We start from the raw sequence: 20,579 nt of genomic DNA on the forward strand, positions 1-20,579 counted from the left end.
GATTGACTCTCAAGTCTGTGTCAGCTACGCGTTGGGAGAGTCGTGTTGAAAGTGTTAAACCAATTAGATTTCAATGTTCAGACATTCGCGAGGCTCTACTTCAGGTAACCAATATGTTCATATTGTTAATGATGTAATTTATTGAGACTTTGACTAGTCCAACCATAACATTTATGAACTTTATTTTAATTTCAGGTATCTGAAATTGATAGTGATCCAAAGGCAAACAGTGAGGCTCTAGGTTTGGCAAACAATGAACTTGGAGAGTATGAATTTATCGTGGCAATAGTCATTTGTATGAGGTATTGTCTGCTATTAATTTAGTAAGCAAGAACTTGCAAACAAAGGATATGCTTATTGATGTTGCAATTGAGAAAGTGAAAGGGCTTATTTCTTTCTTTGAGGGGTACAGAGAAACTGGTTTTTTAGAAGCATTGCAGATAGCCAAAGAAATTGCACTTGAGATGAATATTGATGCAACATTTCGTAAAAGAAGAAAAATTAAAAGAAAGAAACAGTTTGATGAGAACCCAGATGACACAAATATTGCCCCACAGTCTGCACAGGAATCATTTAGAGTCAACTATTTCATACGTGTTGTTGATCAAGCAATTTCCTCACTCACAAGGAGATTTGAGCAATATGAAGGTTATCAGAAAATATTTGGTTTCTTATTTACCTCTGAAACATTGCGTTCATTGGATAAGGATAGTTTGAAATCTTCTTGTGTTAATCTTGAGGCTTCCCTTACGAAGGATAAACAATCTGATATTGATGCCAATGAGCTATTTGTTGAGTTGAAGTCTCTTCAAAATTTCATGCCAAAAGAAAATATCGGACCTGTTGAAATTCTGAATTTTTTAAAGAGGCATGATTGTTTTCCCAATGCAAGTATTGCATATAGAGTTCTGTTGACCATTCCTGTGACAGTTGCATTGGCAGAAAGAAGTTTTTCTAAATTAAAACTATTAAAGTCCTATATGCGTACTACTATGACACAACAAAGACTCAATGATTTGGCCACAATAGCACTTGAGAGTGAAGTCTTGGAGAAGATTGATTACGAGGATATCATTGAAGATTTTATTTCAAAGAATACCGCAAGAATGAGGATGTTCAAATAAATAGCAATCGGGAGTTGCATATGTATGACTTTTTATATGTCCAATTTTTATGTAAGATATTATATTATATACATTATAATTTTTTCTGCAAGACATATATACATTATAATTGCTCGTTAGTTCATATTTTTGTGAGATAGGGCCTCATTTTTTCGTTCCGCACAGGGCCCCGGATTCTGCCGGCCTGGCCCTGGGCTCGGGACCCGACTGATTTATATTTCATGAGAAATCAGTCGGTTGATCGATAGCGCCTAGTTAGAAAGAGAGGGAGTAATAATAAAATAAAACATCGATAGCTTTAAGAAGAAAAACAAAAGAGAAGGTTCGAGCAGAGCAGAGCAGAGCAAAGCGGCCGCCCTTCCTTCCCCGCGTCAAACAAAAGCAAGGAATATTTATATACCTCCCACGCCCCCATAAAGAAAGGAAAAAAGAAAAACACCCCACAGCAACGTTCCGGAAGCGAAGACAAGAGAAAAGAAAAACGTTCCAGAAGAAACGCGCGGACCACGCTCCCTGCGCGCCCGCCGTCCGATCCCGATCGCGCGCCGCAGAGCCCGTCCCGTCCCGGTTCGGTTCCGTTGGGGGCCAGGCGTCGTCCGAGGTCGGGTCAGGTGTCTCCTCCTCCTCGAGTCCACACGATCCCCCCGCCCGCCCGCCCACCGATTTCTCCTCCGCCACCGCCGCCCAGATTCTTCCGCCCAAACCCTAGCGCCGCCCCACCTGCCGCCGGGCGCCGACCGAGGTAACCGCGCCCGCCCCCCTCTCTCGATCAAGCGCACGTACGTACGTACCATGTTTTTTTTTTCACCCGCCGCCGCCGCCGCCGCCGCCGAGTTTCCTGCTGCGTGCCGGCTCGACCACGCCCGCCCGTCCGACCGCGAGTGCCATCGTCGCGCCCGTGCCGCCGTTGGTCGGCGTGCCGAGTGCCCGATCTGATCGCCGCGCCGATCCGCCGTCGCCCCTCCCTCCCCTGTTTTCTTGCTGTTGCTCTTGTTAGGATTGGAGCGTACGTGGGTCGATTTCGCTGCAAGCGGTTACACTTACATTGCCTACGATTTCTCCCCCGAAATTCGTCGAGTAGAGATTCAGAGGCGCGCAAGGTGACGGGTTCGGTGCGCGGCCTCTGTCTGTCCGGTTCATGTTTGAAAGTTTTCGGTTCCAGTGTACCACCACCCGTATGAACGCTGCTTGTTGCGCATTTGATTGAGCGCTGGGTCTGTAGGACATTAGGATGGCCAAATCAACTGTGGCAGCACACTGTTTTAACTGGCTGAGCAGGCATCCGTCCTGTGCTACCCTCCCCTGTTTTAGTATTTCGTTGGGTATTAATGCCGGAGAGGGGTCCTGGATTCTTTGATTTGATCAAGGTTGGTTTTGCGGGAGGAGTTGGATTATTTACGACTTGTCTGCGCTGGTATTTCAATGGGAACATGCGAGATGATGGGTTAAGTGCAATTGTTTGCAAGATCTTTTCGAATCATTATGCAGCTGCTAGTATCACCCCTCTGAACGTCTTATACGTTTAGATTTAGTGGTTACTACTACTACTAGCTTTGCTTTGCGCTTGAGTGCTGGGTCTGTAGGATCTTACGATCATCAGCTCTGCTATTTGTACATACACGTGTAGAGCCGTAAATCCAAGTGTACACGCTGTCTTTTACAGTCTTATTTCAGGTTGTGGTTGTTTGTCCTAACATATGCCAGGTCTCTCTGTTTTTGTATATACATCCCCGTCTCTGATCCATCTGCTATATGCCCTATTAAAGAACATATTCAGTGCCATTGTAATTGTTATCTTTTTTTGGCCTGAAGCTGTTTATTCTTTAGTCAATTTTGCCATGTTTATATTTGATTATGCACATAGCTTTCTAGAAAGCTCCTATTAGCATTTATATAATTACTTTTGATGTTCTATCATGTAGGTGAAGGCAGAGGTGTGGGAACACAACCAAGATGGCTGACGGTCATGATAATGACAAAAACATTGAGATCTGGAAAGTTAAGAAGCTGATTAAAGGACTTGATGCTGCCCGTGGAAATGGGACAAGCATGATATCGCTGATCATGCCGCCTCGTGATCAGGTCTCACGAGTAACCAAAATGTTGGGTGATGAGTATGGAACTGCCTCAAACATCAAGAGCAGGGTCAACAGGCAGTCTGTCTTGGCCGCTATTACCTCTGCTCAGCAAAGGTTGAAGCTGTACAATCGTGTTCCCCCCAATGGATTGGTGCTTTATACTGGAACCATCGTGACTGATGAGGGTAAAGAAAAGAAAGTCACCTTTGACTTCGAGCCATTCAGACCAATTAATGCTTCCCTGTATCTCTGTGACAACAAGTTCCACACTGAGGCACTGAATGAGCTGCTTGAGTCTGATGATAAGTTTGGCTTCATTGTCATGGATGGTAATGGAACACTTTTTGGAACACTGAGTGGCAACACTAGAGAGGTTCTTCACAAGTTCTCTGTTGATCTCCCAAAGAAGCATGGCAGAGGAGGCCAGTCAGCACTTCGCTTTGCCCGCCTGCGCATGGAGAAACGCCACAACTATGTGCGCAAGACAGCCGAGCTCGCGACACAATTCTTCATCAATCCTGCCACCAGTCAGCCAAATGTTTCTGGGCTCATTTTAGCTGGTTCTGCTGACTTCAAGACTGAGTTGAGTCAATCTGACATGTTTGATCAGCGCTTGGCAACCAAGATACTCAAGGTGGTTGATGTTTCCTATGGTGGAGAGAATGGCTTCAACCAGGCCATTGAGATATCTGCTGAAGTCCTTTCCAATGTCAAGTTCATCCAAGAAAAGAAGCTCATCGGAAAGTACTTTGAGGAGATAAGCCAAGACACTGGCAAGTATGTTTTTGGTGTGGATGACACCATGGCTGCCCTTGAAATGGGTGCAGTGGAGACACTGATTGTGTGGGAAAATCTTGACATCAACCGGTACATCCTGAAGAATTCTGCCACTGGAGAAACTGCGGTGAAGCACTTCAACAAGGCACAGGAGGCAGATCAGAGCAACTTCAAAGATAAGGCAACAGCTGCAGACCTGGAGGTGGTTGAGAACACCTCGCTACTGGAGTGGTTTGCCGAAAACTATCGGCAGTTTGGTTGCACACTGGAGTTCATCACGAATAAGTCGCAGGAAGGATCTCAGTTCTGCAGGGGCTTTGGTGGGATAGGGGGGATCCTTCGCTACCAGGTTGAGGTGAATGCTTACGAGGATGTGTCTGACGAGGAGTATGATGAAGACTTTGAATAGCAATCAATTGAAACTCCAGTGAATCCGGTCCGGGAGGAGCCTGTGCTGGCCCGGAACCGGAACGCGCCGCGGCAGGAGGCCGAGGCATCCACAAGCTCATCGAGGAAAACAACTTAAGGTTTGTACCCGATTATGCCAGCTCCTCTTCTACTCTTATATATAAACAAAAGGTATGCTTGTATTGTGTTCCCTTTGCTAATGATTGATTCGATATTGTTAATTTAGGGGGATGAAGAGCAAGACTTGAGAACAGGGGTGATCACCATTACCGTGCGATGAAGCATGAAGTCTTGTCGGCGTGATATGGAGGAAGGCTGCATTTCTGATCTCTATCAGAAGACTGTCCTATTTAGCACCATCATTATTATTTAGGAAGAATAAATCATAGCTATAAGCTATTGTCCGTGTCATCTGTGTTAGTCTTGAACTTGTCTGTCAAGTTTGTGGGTCATTGTTGCTGCAGCTGCAGCTATCCTTTATTTCTCTGCACCAAAGTTGTGATGCTACCACTACATTTGAACCTGCTATTGGATATAGACGCTGCTGTGTCTGCGTGTCACCATATTTGAATGAAATAAACGTATGCATTATATGCACATGTTTGTTGATTTTCCTGTACATTTGCTCATCGTCGCCGCTGAGTGCTTTGCGTTTCGCTTACCATCCTTGGTTGTTGTCGACGATTAACCTGCATGCTCAAGATCTTTTGCTGAGCTTCAGAACTAGTTTTTGTTTGAGATTGATGAATCACGATGTGGTATCTGATTGTTTTCTGTCAAGAATTCATTATTTTTATTTCGAAGTTGCTATCCATAACAATAATGGACTCAACCACAACTTTCTCCTTTTCTTCTTTTTTTAATGTTCTATATTTATTATTGAAACGTATGTTAGCCATGGACTCTGAACGTAACAGAGGTCTACAAAAGCTCAGGCTGCTGCCAGCAGTTTCAGAATGGAAAACCATTCAATTTTATTCTTACAATAGTTCAGTTTGCCCTGCTGCCCAGATTGTAATATTCACTTTAGCGTGTCCTGGATGATCGTAGCCACTGCAAATGATGCCAATTTCAAAATTCTTCTGAGCACAAAGCACCAAACCTCTAGATAGACATACATCTCAGATAAATATACGAATAAAATGCATCCCTACCTCTTTGTTTAGATGATCTGATAGTGCCGGTGAGACTGTTTTTCGAAACATTTCTGCGTGAAGTAAAAATTATTGGGTCAACCGGAGATCACCGGGGAAGGAAGGAATAAAGTAAATGCAATTGGTGGTGAGTAAAACAAATTCTATGTATGTACTGGTACTACTCACAGCTTAGTCAAATCCCCCACAAAAACAAGAGACAGGACCTCCAGCGGCACCGTGCCGGTCAGCATGTTCTCCTGAAGCTCCAGCCTGAGAAGCTTCGTCAGGCGGCCCAACGACGCCGGTATGCCTCCTGCCAGTCTGTTCCGATGCACCCTCCTGAGGCAGACACCAAGACATTGTCTTTAGCCGCCGGAGAGAATCGGCATTTCAGCATCTCAATATCTTAAAAAAGAGCTTGTTGCAGCAAGACTCATCATACAGGAAACACAGTGTCCCGATGTTCCCGAGCGAGGCCGGTATTATGCCGGTGAGATGGTTGCTGTAAAGATCAAGACTGACCAGTCTCCTCAGGTTTCCCAGGGTAGCTGGTATTGGTCCACTCAACTTGTTCTCATACAGCTCCCTGTGAAGATGAGAAGGTCATACTTTGGATGTAATTTTGACAGGTCTCCACTCTGCAGCAAGTTGCAGTAGTGCTTACAGGTACCGAAGGTTCTTCAGTTGTCCCAGTTCAGGAATCAGGGGGCCTGAGATGCCTGCATTCCCCAAATCCCTGCACAGTGAGGAAGAACTCAGGCACTGTAACTTTTGTCCAGGTTAGATGGTTCTGAATGTCGAAAAGAACTACCCCCTCCGTTCCTAAATATAAGTCTTTTTAAAGATTTCACTAGGAGACTACATACGAAGCAAAATGAGTGAATCTACACTCTTAAGTATGTCTATATACATTTGTATGTAGTCCCCTAATGAAACCTCTAAAAAGACTTGTATTTAGGAACGGAGGGAGTATGATCAAACCGGTTTCGGCATTCAGTTCAGAACAAGGAAGAGAAAAGAAGAACAAGAGGGTGGCATATATACACTCGGGTGACGGACTTGTCGCCGTTGCAGCAGACATGAAACCAAAAGCAGGGATCAACAAGGGTCGGATCCCAGCTCTGGAGCACGCCGTTGGGGTCATTCCACGCCTGCCTTTGCGCGTAAAGGATGTCGCCTTCGGATGCCAACAAATTGTGTGTTAGTCAGCATCACCAAACCTTTTGAGCAGAGTAGCAAATTAGTTAGCATGTGCTGTGTGTACCTTCAGTGTTGCTGCTGGCGATGGTTGCAAGAGTAATGAGGAGGCTGGTGAGGAGGAGCGCTGCTCCAGTCTGAGCTGCCATTGCTGGAAGGAAACCTGAGGTGTATTGGGCTCGGTATACTGAACTGATAGAGGAGAGGGTGTACGGGTCCTTATATGCAACAACTCCATTGGGCAGTCGGAAGCTTTCAACTTTCCTCTATTGACTGGCTTATCTTGTGCTCTTATGCGAAGCCTGTAAAGGCCAGCTGAATTCCCGGAAGATTCGTAGACTGGCTGGGAGATTCACCGTGACGGGGAAGGAACTTAATTTGTAGCAAACGGTCATATGTCTCATGTTTTTTTGTTTTTGAGTGGATGACTCATGTTATTTGCGTCAGCAAAACACTAAAATTTGATACTTCAACAATATCTGGAAGTTTAGATCAGGGATTCATCATACATGTGTTCAAGAACAAAAAGAACTGCTCATATTTTAAACCAGCAACTACTCATATTTTGTTACTGTTGCAAGTCAAGTCTAGAGCTTTGAATGTGATTAATCCTCGATGCCAATTTTGACCTCTGAAGCATTCTTCTCGCACACGCATGCTTTCTTCTCGGCCTTCTGTAGTGGCAGATTTCACGGGGCCACATCAGCAAAATGAGTTCGGTTGCTCTGTCTTGGTCCTAATACACGAGTCAATTATCAACTTTGTAGTGAAAGCAATTGCCATCTGTGTTGTGATGTGGTCAATGCTTATCCTTAGGTTAACTTTTGTGTGATAGAAGACACTGCTGACTACTTGATGTCAATGCAACTCAAAAGTAGTAGCTTCCCATGGTGCAGGCATGCGCCCAGATATTGCTGTCAGAAACTTAGTATATATGTGGAAGAGACGATTTTTGTATTCTTGATATTATGTGTTAATTTGGGGATTCTTGGTATCCTATCACTGAAATTCTGGTGCACAGGGTTTACTCTCGCGTAGCTAATTAGTGAAGAGGGAGAGACCATGGGTTGGTCTACTTCTACTTGTAGCATGAGAAAAGAGAGAAACATAGAGCACACTCACTCACTGACTTGTCTCACAACACAACACAAATGCATGTCCCTTAGCGGACAATTTTTTTTGACCTTTTGGGCTAAGAAATTTCCGAATTGACCTCACATTCAATTTTTTTTTTCCGAATCTGACCTCTTTTGATGATGCCAACATCCCTAACGCCTCGGTTGCACTGGATACACTAGGGGTACGGGGCTCGCACGACCGGCTGGCCCGTTGACTCGCTAACGTGGCAAAGGGCCAGACGCCAGGGACCCTGGTGTCTGGTCCTAGTAAGTGAGCCAGCACGTGGGCCGAGCCCAGCCGCCCCATCTTCTTCCTCCTGCAAACCGAAATAGATCATGGCGCTCTCTCTCTCACCCCTCTTCCCCCTCACACCAACACCCCCCTTGATCTACTCCATCCTCCAATCAACTCAGTGGATCTAAGCCCCCGAAGCATCCTTGAGGTATTCTCCCCCAATCCCTCCAATTTTTTTTTGATAGAACATCTTATTTTTAGAGCATTATGCAAGATTGATTGATGTTAGATTAGTAGATGATTTATTATATCTAGGAGTTTTTCTGTAGTTGTTAGATGATATAGATGATTTGTATGTAGTAGATGATGTGTTATTTAATATGTATGCAATTATATTTTGTTTCGTTCAATATGTAGATGGACATATTGTTGTCATATTTTTTTTACAAAATAGATGATGAAATATGATGGTTGTGTGATGAATTCGTTGTTAAAGAGATTTGTTTGTGTACTTCAGATAATATGTGTTTGCAAATTTTGTCAATAGGAATGTTTTAGAGAGATGTTTCATATGATGAAATATTGCATATATTGTCAATGTATTTAAAGATCATGATGTGATTTTGGGTAGGATGGTGGATGATGATGGCCCTTGGCATGACGGGTTAATCGATGTGTTCGATAGAGAGCATCATGCTCATGCAATTGAGAATCAGAAGGTAAGAAGTGAGACTTATCAATTATTCGTCTTTTTCATGTGTTTTCTTGTACTGATATGAAGCTCACATTGTTTGCAGCCTATAATAGCTATGCGCATGAGGGGTCATGGTGTGAATGACTTTCCGTAGGACGTGCGGTAAGAGCCATACATTGTCACATTGGGTCTTCTCCCCTTTGTGTTGCAATTCAAGCGACCCACACCACCGGTGAACCATGCGGCGCTCACCGCACTTACGGATCGTTAGAGGCCCGAGACACACTCTTTGCACCTTCCCCATGGGGAGACAACGATGACCCTAGAGGACATGGCCATGATAATCGGCCTTCCTATTAACGGCTTTGCTGTTACGGGTCATGTTAGCGCTGTTAACTGGCGAGCTCGAGTTGGTGCTTTAATTGGTATTCAGCCCCTCCTCCTGTGCCAAGCAAGGATGATAGTTGTAAAGTGAAGCATTCCTGGCTAATAGAAGTCAGAGGAGTAAAAAATCTGTGCCCCGATGCCAATGAAATGGTTGTGTAACAGTATGGTCAGGCCTATCTTTGGTATGTACTAACCAAAGTAGTCTTCTCAGACGCAACCGGGAATTCATCCCTCTGGATGTATTTGGAGCTACTCAGGGAGTGGGATACTCAGTATAGCTGGGGTTCAGCAGCACTAGCATACTTGTATCGTCAGGTAAGAGCTATCTGCAGACATTTATCTTTCATTTTCCATGCGCCACACATTGCTGACATGTATGTTTAATTGCAGTTGGACCAGACGTCAACGAGGATAAAAGACACATCTTCATTGTCCCGGTTGGTGTGGAGCCTATCCGTGTGGATGTGGGAGCGGTAGCCGCTTGGACAGCCGTGGTAAAGAACTCCGATAAGCCAAACCCCAATTAGCATGAAGGGCTTCATGATAAAGATCCATATCGGAGCCCCACGATTGCACATTGTTGGGATCAGGTGTCTGTTTATACAGGAAGCTCTCATATGAATGAGCTGGACACCTTAACTACTGAACAGGTACCAACATTTCAGCTAATTGAGATACAGATGCACTGACGACCGAAATGTGTACCTAACATCTGAGGTCCTCCTATTGTATGTTTTCTAGCGGCATTATGTGAATGATAGTCAGTCCGACCTCAACTAGATGTGCACACGTGATAATCATCTTTGTCTTGCGAGGTGTCCAATGATATGCTTTTATGCTGTCTGATGGCACTTTGTAGACCTGTGTTGCCACACAATTTTGGAAAAGACAAGGTATTCAAATTGAGGAGAACAAGGAGGCAATCACATATCTGCATCGGTGAGCAAAAATGTCTATGAGATTTGTACTCGAGCATTGTGAAAGTCTATGTTTGTCAATGGTTTAAAACGTGCATCGTTTGTAGGTTTAGTCGAAGGAACAATCAGAGAGAGACGCAACTAGAGTCAGAGAATAGACCCCATAATGATTCAGCATACCAAAAGTATCTTGTGTGGTATGGGCAGCACAACAGTGTTGAAGCTTAAGCCCGGTTGGAGTGAGGAGGAGTGGTCCGTGTTGGTGTCGGAAGACCCGTCAACTGCAGAAGGTTGTCATGCCTTCAACATGTCTGTGAGAGAGACCGGAAGGAGTCAAGTTGACTACGCACCAATGCATGACGAATTTGTAAGTGAATGAACTAACTTGTATTACCTTGTATTTTTTAAATATGAATGTTTGTTGTGTTAATGAATTGCAGGACAGAGAGTTGCTTATGTGCGTGAACGATGCCAATATAGCACTCAGTCATCCCCAAGGAGGTGGATTATTCGAGAGAACTTTAGGACCACGATGGAGGTATGGCCATCCTTACAAATACTTATCTTAATGGATTAGTTATTTGCTTCTAACATATTTTGTTGTGTTGTTGGAGAAGTTTAGGACAAGGTTCCACAAGATGGCAGCTATGCTTTCTTGCCACGGTACTAAGTCCGTGGACATGTTTACATCTGGTACTAGCCGCTCGTCCATAGCTAGACATCATCATCTCCGCAACGATGATACAGAGGAGGGCATACAAGAAGAGGAGCAAACACAAGAGGAGCAGGCACAAGAGCATAAGTACGATATTGATGCTCCAGAGCCATCACAACCTACACCACGTGTGCCGATAAAGAAGAAATGGAATACTAGGTTAAATAGTTTGGAGTATCCTCATAAGGTTTTGCCTAATGGGATGACTAGAGAAGAGGAGGAGTCTAGCAAGGAAGAGGATGAAGAGGAAGAGGAAGAGGAAGTGCCTAAAAGAAAGGGAAAAGCCACGAAGAGAGGAATAAGGAAGTGAGCAAGAAAGGTCCTTCGTAGTTCTTGAGTGCCACTTCATATGTTTACGAGAACTTGTCGTATGCTTGTTAAATTTGTATGAACTTGTCGTGTAATGAACTTCTTATGTTATCTTGAATTCGTGAACCTCTCGTGAAGTAAAGTGAACTTGTCGGGAAGTAAAGTGAAGTGAACTTTTTATGTTATCTTTAATTTGTGAACTTGCTATGAAATTGCTTTGATGTCAAGAATTTATGAAATTGCTATGAGGTAGATATGATTTCATATGTTACAGTCTGAACAGGGAAACCAAACGCGAAGGACCATGGTGTCTAGTTTGAACAAGGCAACCAAACACCAAGCACCATGGCGTGTGGTTCTTGGCATATTTTTTAAATTTATGCATAATTAACCAAACCATATTTAGATCAAACATAAACATTACATAAAAATTACAGTCTCAAATGACACAAATAGTAAATGACATAAGCATCCTTCGTTCAAATCACATAAGCATTACACAGTCTCAAATTACACAAATAGTAAATGACATAAGCATACTTAGTCCAAATCACATAAGCATTAAAGAGCCTCAATTTACGCAAACATGCTCTACATACCAACTCGGTTTCTTGTAACAATGCAATTAAACAACCCTTGTCCATTTGAATTCTTCCAACATAAGAGGTAACAGAGAAACTGCTCTCTAGTTAAGAATAAACACAGATAGTTAGTACAATGAGAAGTTCATCACACGCTCTGATAAGTCTCGAATGACATACATAGTTACTACAAAAATAAGTTCATCACACACTTGATTCACATACATAGTTTCGACAACAGCAAATTCATTACACACTTGGTTCACATACATAGTCTCGACAACGAAACGTTCATCACACACAAGAGGTCTCGAATAATATGAAAAGTTCATCACACACAAGAGGAAAGTCCATCATCGATGCCATTTCCATGAACCCCCTATCTACTGAATAGTATGGGGCCATTTTCCCTTCTTGTCGCGTGTCATGTCCCCTCATGTGCATCACTAGCCCTTGCAAGCTTTCTTGCCCTCTCTTCTTGGCAAGCCTCCTTCTCTTTGCGCTTCCTATCCTCCTCACGCTTCTTGTGCCCCTTCTTCTCCTTCTCATGACGCCCCCTCTCCTCCACACGTGCTAAGGATTCCTCGAAAAGGCGTTGCCTCCACATGCAATCTCGATATTGGTCCTCTTGGATACATCCTGGTACTTCGTGATCTATCCAAGTGAAGTACTTGCAAAGATGTTGAGGCGGCTACATAAAAGACATGTTTGAATTAGTAATATGAGTTCAAACAAATTGAAATTATTTGGATGTCACATCTAACATACCGGTGGTACGTCATATGCGTTAGTTGGCGCGCACGATCATGTGCATAGTTGGGACACACGAAAAATCTTCTACCTTCTCTCCATGACTTTTGACGATCAGTGGACACCTTTACCTTGCAAACATCACCACACCAACATGGTGGTGTGGGCACATCCTTCTCCTTGATCTTGTCCAACTCGGCCTCTCTCCACGTTTTCGGCACGTCCTCGCAGTCGGCGCACGGCGGCCTCGTCATGGAACCGGATGAAACCATGCCTACAAAATGAATAATTGTTAGCAAAATACAAAAACAAACTAAATGTGTAAATACAATAAAACAAGAAATCATATGTGTTGGGGAACGTCGCATGAGAAACAAAAAATTTCCTACGCGCACGAAGACCTATCATGGTGATGTCCATCTACGAGAGGGGATGAGTGATCTACGTACCCTTGTAGATCGTACAGCAGAAGCATTAGAGAACGCGGTTGATGTAGTGGAACGTCCTCACGTCCCTCGATCCGCCCCGCGAACAATCCCGCGATCAGTCCCACGATCTAGTACCGAACGGACGGCACCTCCGCGTTCAGCACACGTACATCTCGACGATGATCTCGGCCTTCTTGATCCGGCAAGAGAGACGGAGAGGTAGAAGAGTTCTCCGGCAGCGTGACGGCGCTCCGGAGGTTGGTTATGATCTTGTCTCAACAGGGCTCCGCCCGAGCTCTGCAGAAACGCGATCTAGAGGAAAAACTATGGAGGTATGTGGTCGGGCAGCCGTGAGAAAGTCGTCTCAAATCAGCCCTAATTGCTCCATATATATAGGAGGAGGGAGGGGGGACCTTGCCTTGGGGTCCAAGGACCCCCAAGGAGTCGGCCGAGCCAAGGGGGGGAGGACTCCCCCCAAACCGAGTTGGACTTGGTTTGGTGGGAGGAGTCCCCCTCCCTTCCCACTTCCTCCCTCTTTTTTTTTCTTTTCCTTTGATTTCTTATTCTTGGCGCATAGGCCCCCTTGGGGCTGTCCCACCAGCCCACTAAGGGCTGGTGTGTCTCTCCAAAGCCTATGGGCTTCCCCGGGGTGGGTTGCCTCCCCCCGGTGAACTCCCGGAACCCATTCGTCATTCCCGGTACATTCCCGGTAACTCTGAAAACCTTCCGGTAATCAAATGAGGTCATCCTATATATCAATCTTCGTTTCCGGACCATTCCAGAAACCCTCGTGACGTCCGTGATCTCATCCGGGACTCCGAACAACATTCGGTAACCAACCATATAACTCAAATACGCATAAAACAACGTCGAACCTTAAGTGTGCACACCCTGCGGGTTCGAGAACTATGTAGACATGAACCGAGAGACTCCTCGGTCAATATCCAATAGCGGGACCTGGATGCCCATATTGGATCCTACATATTCTACGAAGATCTTATCGTTTGAACCTCAGTGCCAAGGATTCGTATAATCCCGTATGTCATTCCCTTTGTCCTTCGGTATGTTACTTGCCCGAGATTCGATCGTCAGTATCCGCATACCTATTTCAATCTCGTTTACCGGCAAGTCTCTTTACTCGTTCCATAATACAAGATCCCGCAACTTACACTAAGTTACATTGCTTGCAAGGCTTGTGTGTGATGTTGTATTACCGAGTGGGCCCCGAGATACCTCTCCGTCATACGGAGTGACAAATCCCAGTCTTGATCCATACTAACTCAACTAACACCTTCGGAGATACCTGTAGAGCATCTTTATAGTCACCCAGTTACGTTGCGACGTTTGATACACACAAAGCATTCCTCCGGTGTCAGTGAGTTATATGATCTCATGGTCATAGGAATAAATACTTGACACGCAGAAAACAGTAGCAACAAAATGACACGATCAACATGCTACGTCTATTAGTTTGGGTCTTAGTCCATCACGTGATTCTCCCAATGACGTGATCCAGTTATCAAGCAACAACACCTTGTTCATAATCAGAAGACACTGACTATCATCGATCAACTGGCTAGCCAACTAGAGGCATGCTAGGGATGGTATTTTGTCTATGTATCCACACATGTAAATGAGTCTTCATTCAATACAATTATAGCATGGATAATAAACTATTATCTTGATACAGGAATTGTAATAATAACTATACATTTATTATTGCCTCTAGGGCATAATTCCAACAGTCTCCCACTTGCACTAGAGTCAATAATCTAGCCTTCACATCACCATGTGAATTACATTGTAATAAATCTAACACCCATACACTTCTGGTGTCGATCATGTTTTGGCCGTGGAAGAGGCTTAGTCAGCGGGTCTGCTACATTCAGATCCGTGTGCACCTTGCATATATTTACGTCCTCCTTCTCGACGTAGTCGCGGATGAGGTTGAAGCGTCGTTTGATGTGTCTGGTCTTCTTGTGAAACCTTGGTTCCTTTGCTAGGGCAATGGCACCAGTGTTGTCACAGAACAAGGTTATTGGATCCAGTGCACTTGGCACCACTCCAAGATCCGTCATGAACTGCTTCATCCAGACACCCTCCTTAGCCGCCTCCGAGGCAGCCATGTACTCTGCTTCACATGTAGAATCTGCTACGACGCTTTGCTTGGAACTGCACCAGCTTACTGCACCCCCATTAAGAATAAATACGTATCCGGTTTGCGACTTAGAGTCGTTCGTATCTGTGTCAAAGCTTGCATCGACGTAACCTTTTACGACGAGCTCTTCGTCACCTCCATACACGAGAAACATCTCCTTAGTCCTTTTCAGGTACTTCAGGATATTCTTGACCGCTGTCCAGTGATCCACTCCTGGATTACTCTGGAACCTACCTGCCATACTTATGGCCAGGCTAACATCCGGTCTAGTGCACAGCATCGCATACATGATAGAACATATGGCTGAAGCATAGGGGACGGAGCGCATATGCTCTCTATCTTCATCAGTTGCTGGGCACTGAGTCTTACTCAATCTTGTACCTTGTAAAACTGCCAAGAACCCTTTCTTGGACTGTTCCATTTTGAACCTCTTCAAAACTTTATCAAGGTATGTGCTTTGTGAAAGTCCTATCAGGCGTTTTGATCTATCCCTATAGATCTTAATGCCTAGAATGTAAGCAGCTTCTCCTAGGTCCTTCATAGAGAAACTTTTATTCAAGTAACCTTTTATGCTCTCCAAAAGCTCTACGTTGTTTCCAATCAGTAATATGTCATCCACATATAATATTAGAAACGCCACAGAGCTCCCACTCACTTTCTTGTAAATACAAGATTCTCCAACCACTTGTATATACCCAAATGCTTTGATCACCTCATCAAAGCGTTTGTTCCAACTCCGAGATGCTTGCACCAGTCCATAAATGGATCGCTGGAGCTTGCATACTTTGTCAGCATTTTAGGATCGACAAAACCTTCGGGTTGCATCATATACAACTCTTCCTTAAGGAAACCGTTAAGGAACGCCTTTTTGACATCCATCTGCCAGATTTCATAATCGAAAAATGCAGCTATTGCTAACATGATTCTGACGGACTTAAGCATCGCTACGGGTGAGAAGGTCTCATCGTAGTCAACTCCTGGAACTTGTGAAAAACCCTTTGCCACAAGTCGAGCTTTATAAACGGTCACATTACCGTCAGCGTCCGTCTTCTTCTTAAAGATCCATTTGTTTTGAATAGCCTTGCGGTCCTCAGGTAGTATCTCCAAAGTCCACACTTTGTTCTCATACATGGATCCTATCTCGGATTTCATGGCTTCTAGCCATTTGTTGGAATCTGGGCCCACCATTGCTTCTTCATAATTTGCAGGTTCATTGTTGTCTAACAACATGATTGATAAGACGGGATTACCGTACCACTCTGGAGCAGCGCGTGATCTCGTCGACCTGCGTGGTTCAACAGAAACTTGAACTGGGGTTTCATGATCATCATCATTAACTTCCTCCTCAACCGGCGTTGCAACGACAGAGGTTTCCCCTTGCCCTGCGCCACCATCCAGAGGGATGAGAGGTTCGACAACCTCGTCAAGTTCTATCTTCCTCCCATTCAATTCTCTCGAGAGAAACTCCTTCTCGAGAAAAGTTCCGTTCTTAGCAACAAACACTTTGCCCTCGGATTTGAGATAGAAGGTGTTCCCAACTGTCTCTTTTGGGTAACCTATGAAGACGCATTTTTCCGCTTTGGGTTCCAGCTTTTCAGGCTGAAGCTTTTTGACATAAGCATCACATCCCCAAACTTTAAGAAACGACAACTTTGGCCTTTTGCCATACCACAGTTCGTATGGTGTCGTCTCAACGGATTTTGATGGTGCCCTATTTAAAGTGAATGCAGCTGTTTCTAATGCATAACCCCAAAATGATAACGACAAATCAGTAAGAGACATCATAGATCGCACCATCTCTAACAAAGTACGATTACGACGTTCGGACACACCATTACGCTGTGGTGTTCCAGGCGGTGTTAACTGCGAAACAATTGCACATTCTCTTAAGTGAGCACCAAACTCGAAACTCAGATATTCACCCCCACGATCAGACCGTAGGAATTTGATCTTCTTGTTACGATGATTTTCCACTTCACTCTGAAATTGCTTGAACTTTTCAAATGTTTCAGACTTGTGCTTCATCAAGTAGACATAACCATATCTACTTAAATCGTCGGTGAAGGTGAGGAAATAACGATATCCGCCGCGTGCCTCTACGCTCATTGGACCACACACATCGGTATGTATGATTTCCAACAAGTCACTTGCACGCTCCATTGTTCCGGAGAACGGAGTCTTAGTCATCTTGCCCATGTGGCATGGTTCGCACGTGTCAAGTGAATCAAAGTCAAGTGACTCCAAAAGTCCATCAGCATGGAGTTTCTTCATGCGCTTTACACCAATATGACCCAAGCGGTAGTGCCACAAAAATATGGCGCTATCATTGTTTACTCTAACTCTTTTGGTCTCAATGTTATGTATATGCGTATCGCTATCAAGATTCAATATGAGCAATCCTCTCACATTCGGTGCATGACCATAAAAGATGTTACTCATAGAAATAGAACAACCATTATTCTCAGACTTAAAAGAGTAACCGTCTCGCAATAAACAAGATCCAGATATAATGTTCATGCTCAACGCAGGCACTAAATAACAATGATTTAAGTTCATCACTAATCCCGATGGTAGCTGAAGTGACACTGTGCCGACGGCGATTGCATCAACCTTGGAACCATTTCCTACGCGCATCGTCACTTCGTCTTTCGCCAGCCTTCGTCTATTCCGCAGTTCCTGTTTCAAGTTGCAAATGTGAGCAACAGAACCGGTATCGAATACCCAGGCATTACTACGAGAGCCGGTTAAGTACACATCAATAACATGTATATCAAATATACCTGATTTTTCTTTGCCCGCCTTCTTATCTGCCAGATACTTGGGGTAATTGCGCTTCCAGTGACCCATACCCTTGCAATAGAAGCACTCTGTTTCAGGCTTAGGTCCAGCCTTGGGTTTCTTCGACGGATTGGCAACAGGCTTGCCGCTCTTCTTCGAATTGCCCTTCTTGCCTTTGCCGTTTCTCTTGAAACTAGTGGTCTTGCTCACCATCAACACTTGATGCTCTTTACGGAGTTCAGACTCTGCGACTTTCAGCATCGCAAACAACTCGCCGGGAGACTTGTTCATCCCTTGCATGTTGTAGTTCAACACAAAGCCTTTATAGCTTGGCGGCAGTGATTGAAGGATTCTGTCAGTGATAGCCTCTTGTGGGAGTTCAATCCCCAGCTCAGCCAGACGGTTTGAGTACCCAGACATTTTGAGCACATGTTCACTGACAGATGAGTTTTCCTCCATCTTGCAAGCATAGAATTTATCGGAGGTCTCATACCTCTCGATCCGGGCGTTCTTCTGAAAGATAAACTTCAACTCCTGGAACATCTCAAATGGTCCATGACGCTCAAAGCGACGTTGAAGTCCCGGTTCTAAGCCATACAAGACTGCACATTGAACTATTGAGTAGTCCTCCTTACGCGCTAACCAAGCGTTCTTAACATCCTGATCAGCCGTAGCGGGTGGTTCATCTCCTAGCGCAACATTAAGGACATAATCCTTCTTCCCAGCTTGTAAGATTAGCTTAAGATTACGAGCCCAGTCTACAAAGTTGCTTCCATCATCTTTCAACTTAGCTTTCTCTAGGAACGTATTAAAATTCAGGATGACACTCGCGTGAGCCATGATCTACAACACAAATATATTCGAAGTGGACTTAGACTATGTTCAAGATAATTAGAGTTTAACTTAATCAAATTATATGCTAAACTCCCACTCAAAAAGTACATCTCTCTAGTCATTTGAGTGGTTCATGATCCACTTACACTATCCCAAGTCCGATCATCACGTGAGTTGAGTATAGTTTCAGTGGTAAGCATCCCTATGCTAATCATATCAACTATATGATTCATGATCGACCTTTCGGTCTCATGTGTTCCGAGGCCATGTCTGCACATGCTAGGCTCGTCAAGCTTAACCCGAGTGTTCCGCGTGCGCAACTGTTTTGCACCTGTTGCATGTGAACGTTGAGTCTATCACACCCGATCATCACGTGGTGTCTCGAAACGACGAACTGTAGCAACGGTGCACAGTCGGGGAGAACACAATTTCGTCTTGAAATTTTAGTGAGAGATCACCTCATAATGCTACCGTCGTTCTAAGCAAAATAAGGTGCATAAAAGGATTAACATCACATGCAATTCATAAGTGACATGATATGGCCATCATCACGTGCTTCTTGATCTCCATCACCAAAGCACCGGCACGATCTTCTTGTCACCGGCGCCACACCATGATCATCCATCAACGTGTTGCCATCAGGGTTGTCGTGCTACTTATGCTATTACTACTAAAACTACATCCTAGCAAAATAGTAAACGCATCTGCAAGCACATATGTTAGTATAAAGACAACCCTATGGCTCCTGCCGGTTGCCGTACCATCGACGTGCAAGTCGATATTTCTATTACAACATGATCATCTCATACATCCAATATATCACATCACATCGTTGGCCATATCACATCACAATCATACCCTGCAAAAACAAGTTAGACGTCCTCTAATTTTGTTGTTGCATGTTTTACGTGGTGACCAAGGGTATCTAGTAGGATCGCATCTTACTTGCGCAAACACCACAACGGAGATATATGAGTTTCTATTTAACCTCATCCAAGGACCTCCTCGGTCAAATCCGATTCAACTAAAGTTGGAGAAACCGTCACTTGCCAGTCATCTTTGAGCAAAGGGGGTTACTCGTAACGATGAAACCAGTCTCTCGTAAGCGTACGAGTAATGTCGGTCCAAGCCGCTTCAATCCAACAATACCGAGGAATCAAGAAAAGACTAAGGAGGGCAGCAAAACGCACATCACCGCCCGCAAAAACTTTTGTGTTCTACTCGAGAAGACATCTACGCATGAACCTAGCTCTGATACCACTGTTGGGGAACGTCGCATGGGAAACAAAAATTTTCCTACGCGCACGAAGACCTATCATGGTGATGTCCATCTACGAGAGGGGATGAGTGATCTACGTACCCTTGTAGATCGTACAACAGAAGCGTTAGAGAACACGGTTGATGTAGTGGAACGTCCTCACGTCCCTCGATCCGCCCCGCGAACAATCCCGCGATCAGTCCCACGATCTAGTACCAAACGGACGGCACCTCCGCGTTCAGCACACGTACAACTCGACGATGATCTCGGCCTTCTTGATCCAGCAAGAGAGACGGAGAGGTAGAAGAGTTCTCCGGCAGCGTGACGACGCTCCGGAGGTTGGTGATGATCTTGTCTCAACAGGGCTCCGCCCGAGCTCCGCAGAAACGCGATCTAGAGGAAAAACTATGGAGGTATGTGGTCGGGCAGCCGTGAGAAAGTCGTCTCAAATCAGCCCTAATTGCTCCATATATATAGGAGGAGGGAGGGGGGACCTTGCCTTGGGGTCCAAGGACCCCCAAGGAGTCGGCCGAGCCAAGGGGGGGAGGACTCCCCCCAAACCGAGTTGGACTTGGTTTGGTGGGAGGAGTCCCCCTCCCTTCCCACTTCCTCCCTCTTTTTTTTTTCTTTTCCTTTGATTTCTTATTCTTGGCGCATAGGCCCCCTTGGGGCTGTCCCACCAGCCCACTAAGGGCTG

At 44.7% G+C, this 20,579-nt stretch overlaps 2 protein-coding genes across 2 annotated transcripts; one reads left to right on the top strand and one right to left on the bottom strand.

The window, feature by feature from the left end:
• The first annotated feature begins 1,767 nt into the window (after nt 1-1,767).
• LOC123445427 (eukaryotic peptide chain release factor subunit 1-1-like) lies at nt 1,768-4,996 on the top strand. Its single transcript, XM_045122414.1, has 3 exons — nt 1,768-1,866; nt 3,047-4,506; nt 4,614-4,996. The coding sequence occupies exon 2, from the start codon at nt 3,078-3,080 to the stop codon at nt 4,386-4,388; it is 1,311 nt and encodes a 436-aa protein (XP_044978349.1). The 5' UTR covers nt 1,768-1,866; nt 3,047-3,077; the 3' UTR covers nt 4,389-4,506; nt 4,614-4,996.
• A 268-nt stretch (nt 4,997-5,264) lies between these two features.
• On the bottom strand, nt 5,265-6,897 carry LOC123445428 (leucine-rich repeat protein 1-like). Its single transcript, XM_045122415.1, has 7 exons — nt 6,788-6,897; nt 6,568-6,700; nt 6,188-6,259; nt 5,966-6,109; nt 5,710-5,862; nt 5,542-5,594; nt 5,265-5,440 (listed from the first exon to the last, which is right to left on the bottom strand). The coding sequence occupies exons 1-7, from the start codon at nt 6,867-6,869 to the stop codon at nt 5,409-5,411; spliced, it is 669 nt and encodes a 222-aa protein (XP_044978350.1). The 5' UTR covers nt 6,870-6,897; the 3' UTR covers nt 5,265-5,408.
• Between the last annotated feature and the right edge of the window lie 13,682 nt (nt 6,898-20,579).

Source organism: Hordeum vulgare, chromosome 3H, assembly GCF_904849725.1.
Source record: "Hordeum vulgare subsp. vulgare chromosome 3H, MorexV3_pseudomolecules_assembly, whole genome shotgun sequence".
NCBI classification, from domain to species: domain Eukaryota; kingdom Viridiplantae; phylum Streptophyta; class Magnoliopsida; order Poales; family Poaceae; genus Hordeum; species Hordeum vulgare.

Coding starts and splice junctions, on each gene's coding strand:
- LOC123445427 (XM_045122414.1), top strand. CDS start 3,078: ATGGCTGACGGTCATGATAATGACAAAAACATTGAGATCTGGAAAGTT.
- LOC123445428 (XM_045122415.1), bottom strand. CDS start 6,869: ATGGCAGCTCAGACTGGAGCAGCGCTCCTCCTCACCAGCCTCCTCATT. Junction 6,260..6,567: donor GACAAGTCCGTCACCCGAGT/GTATATATGCCA, acceptor CTCACTGTGCAG/GGATTTGGGGAATGCAGGCA. Junction 5,441..5,541: donor CAGATCATCTAAACAAAGAG/GTAGGGATGCAT, acceptor CATCATTTGCAG/TGGCTACGATCATCCAGGAC.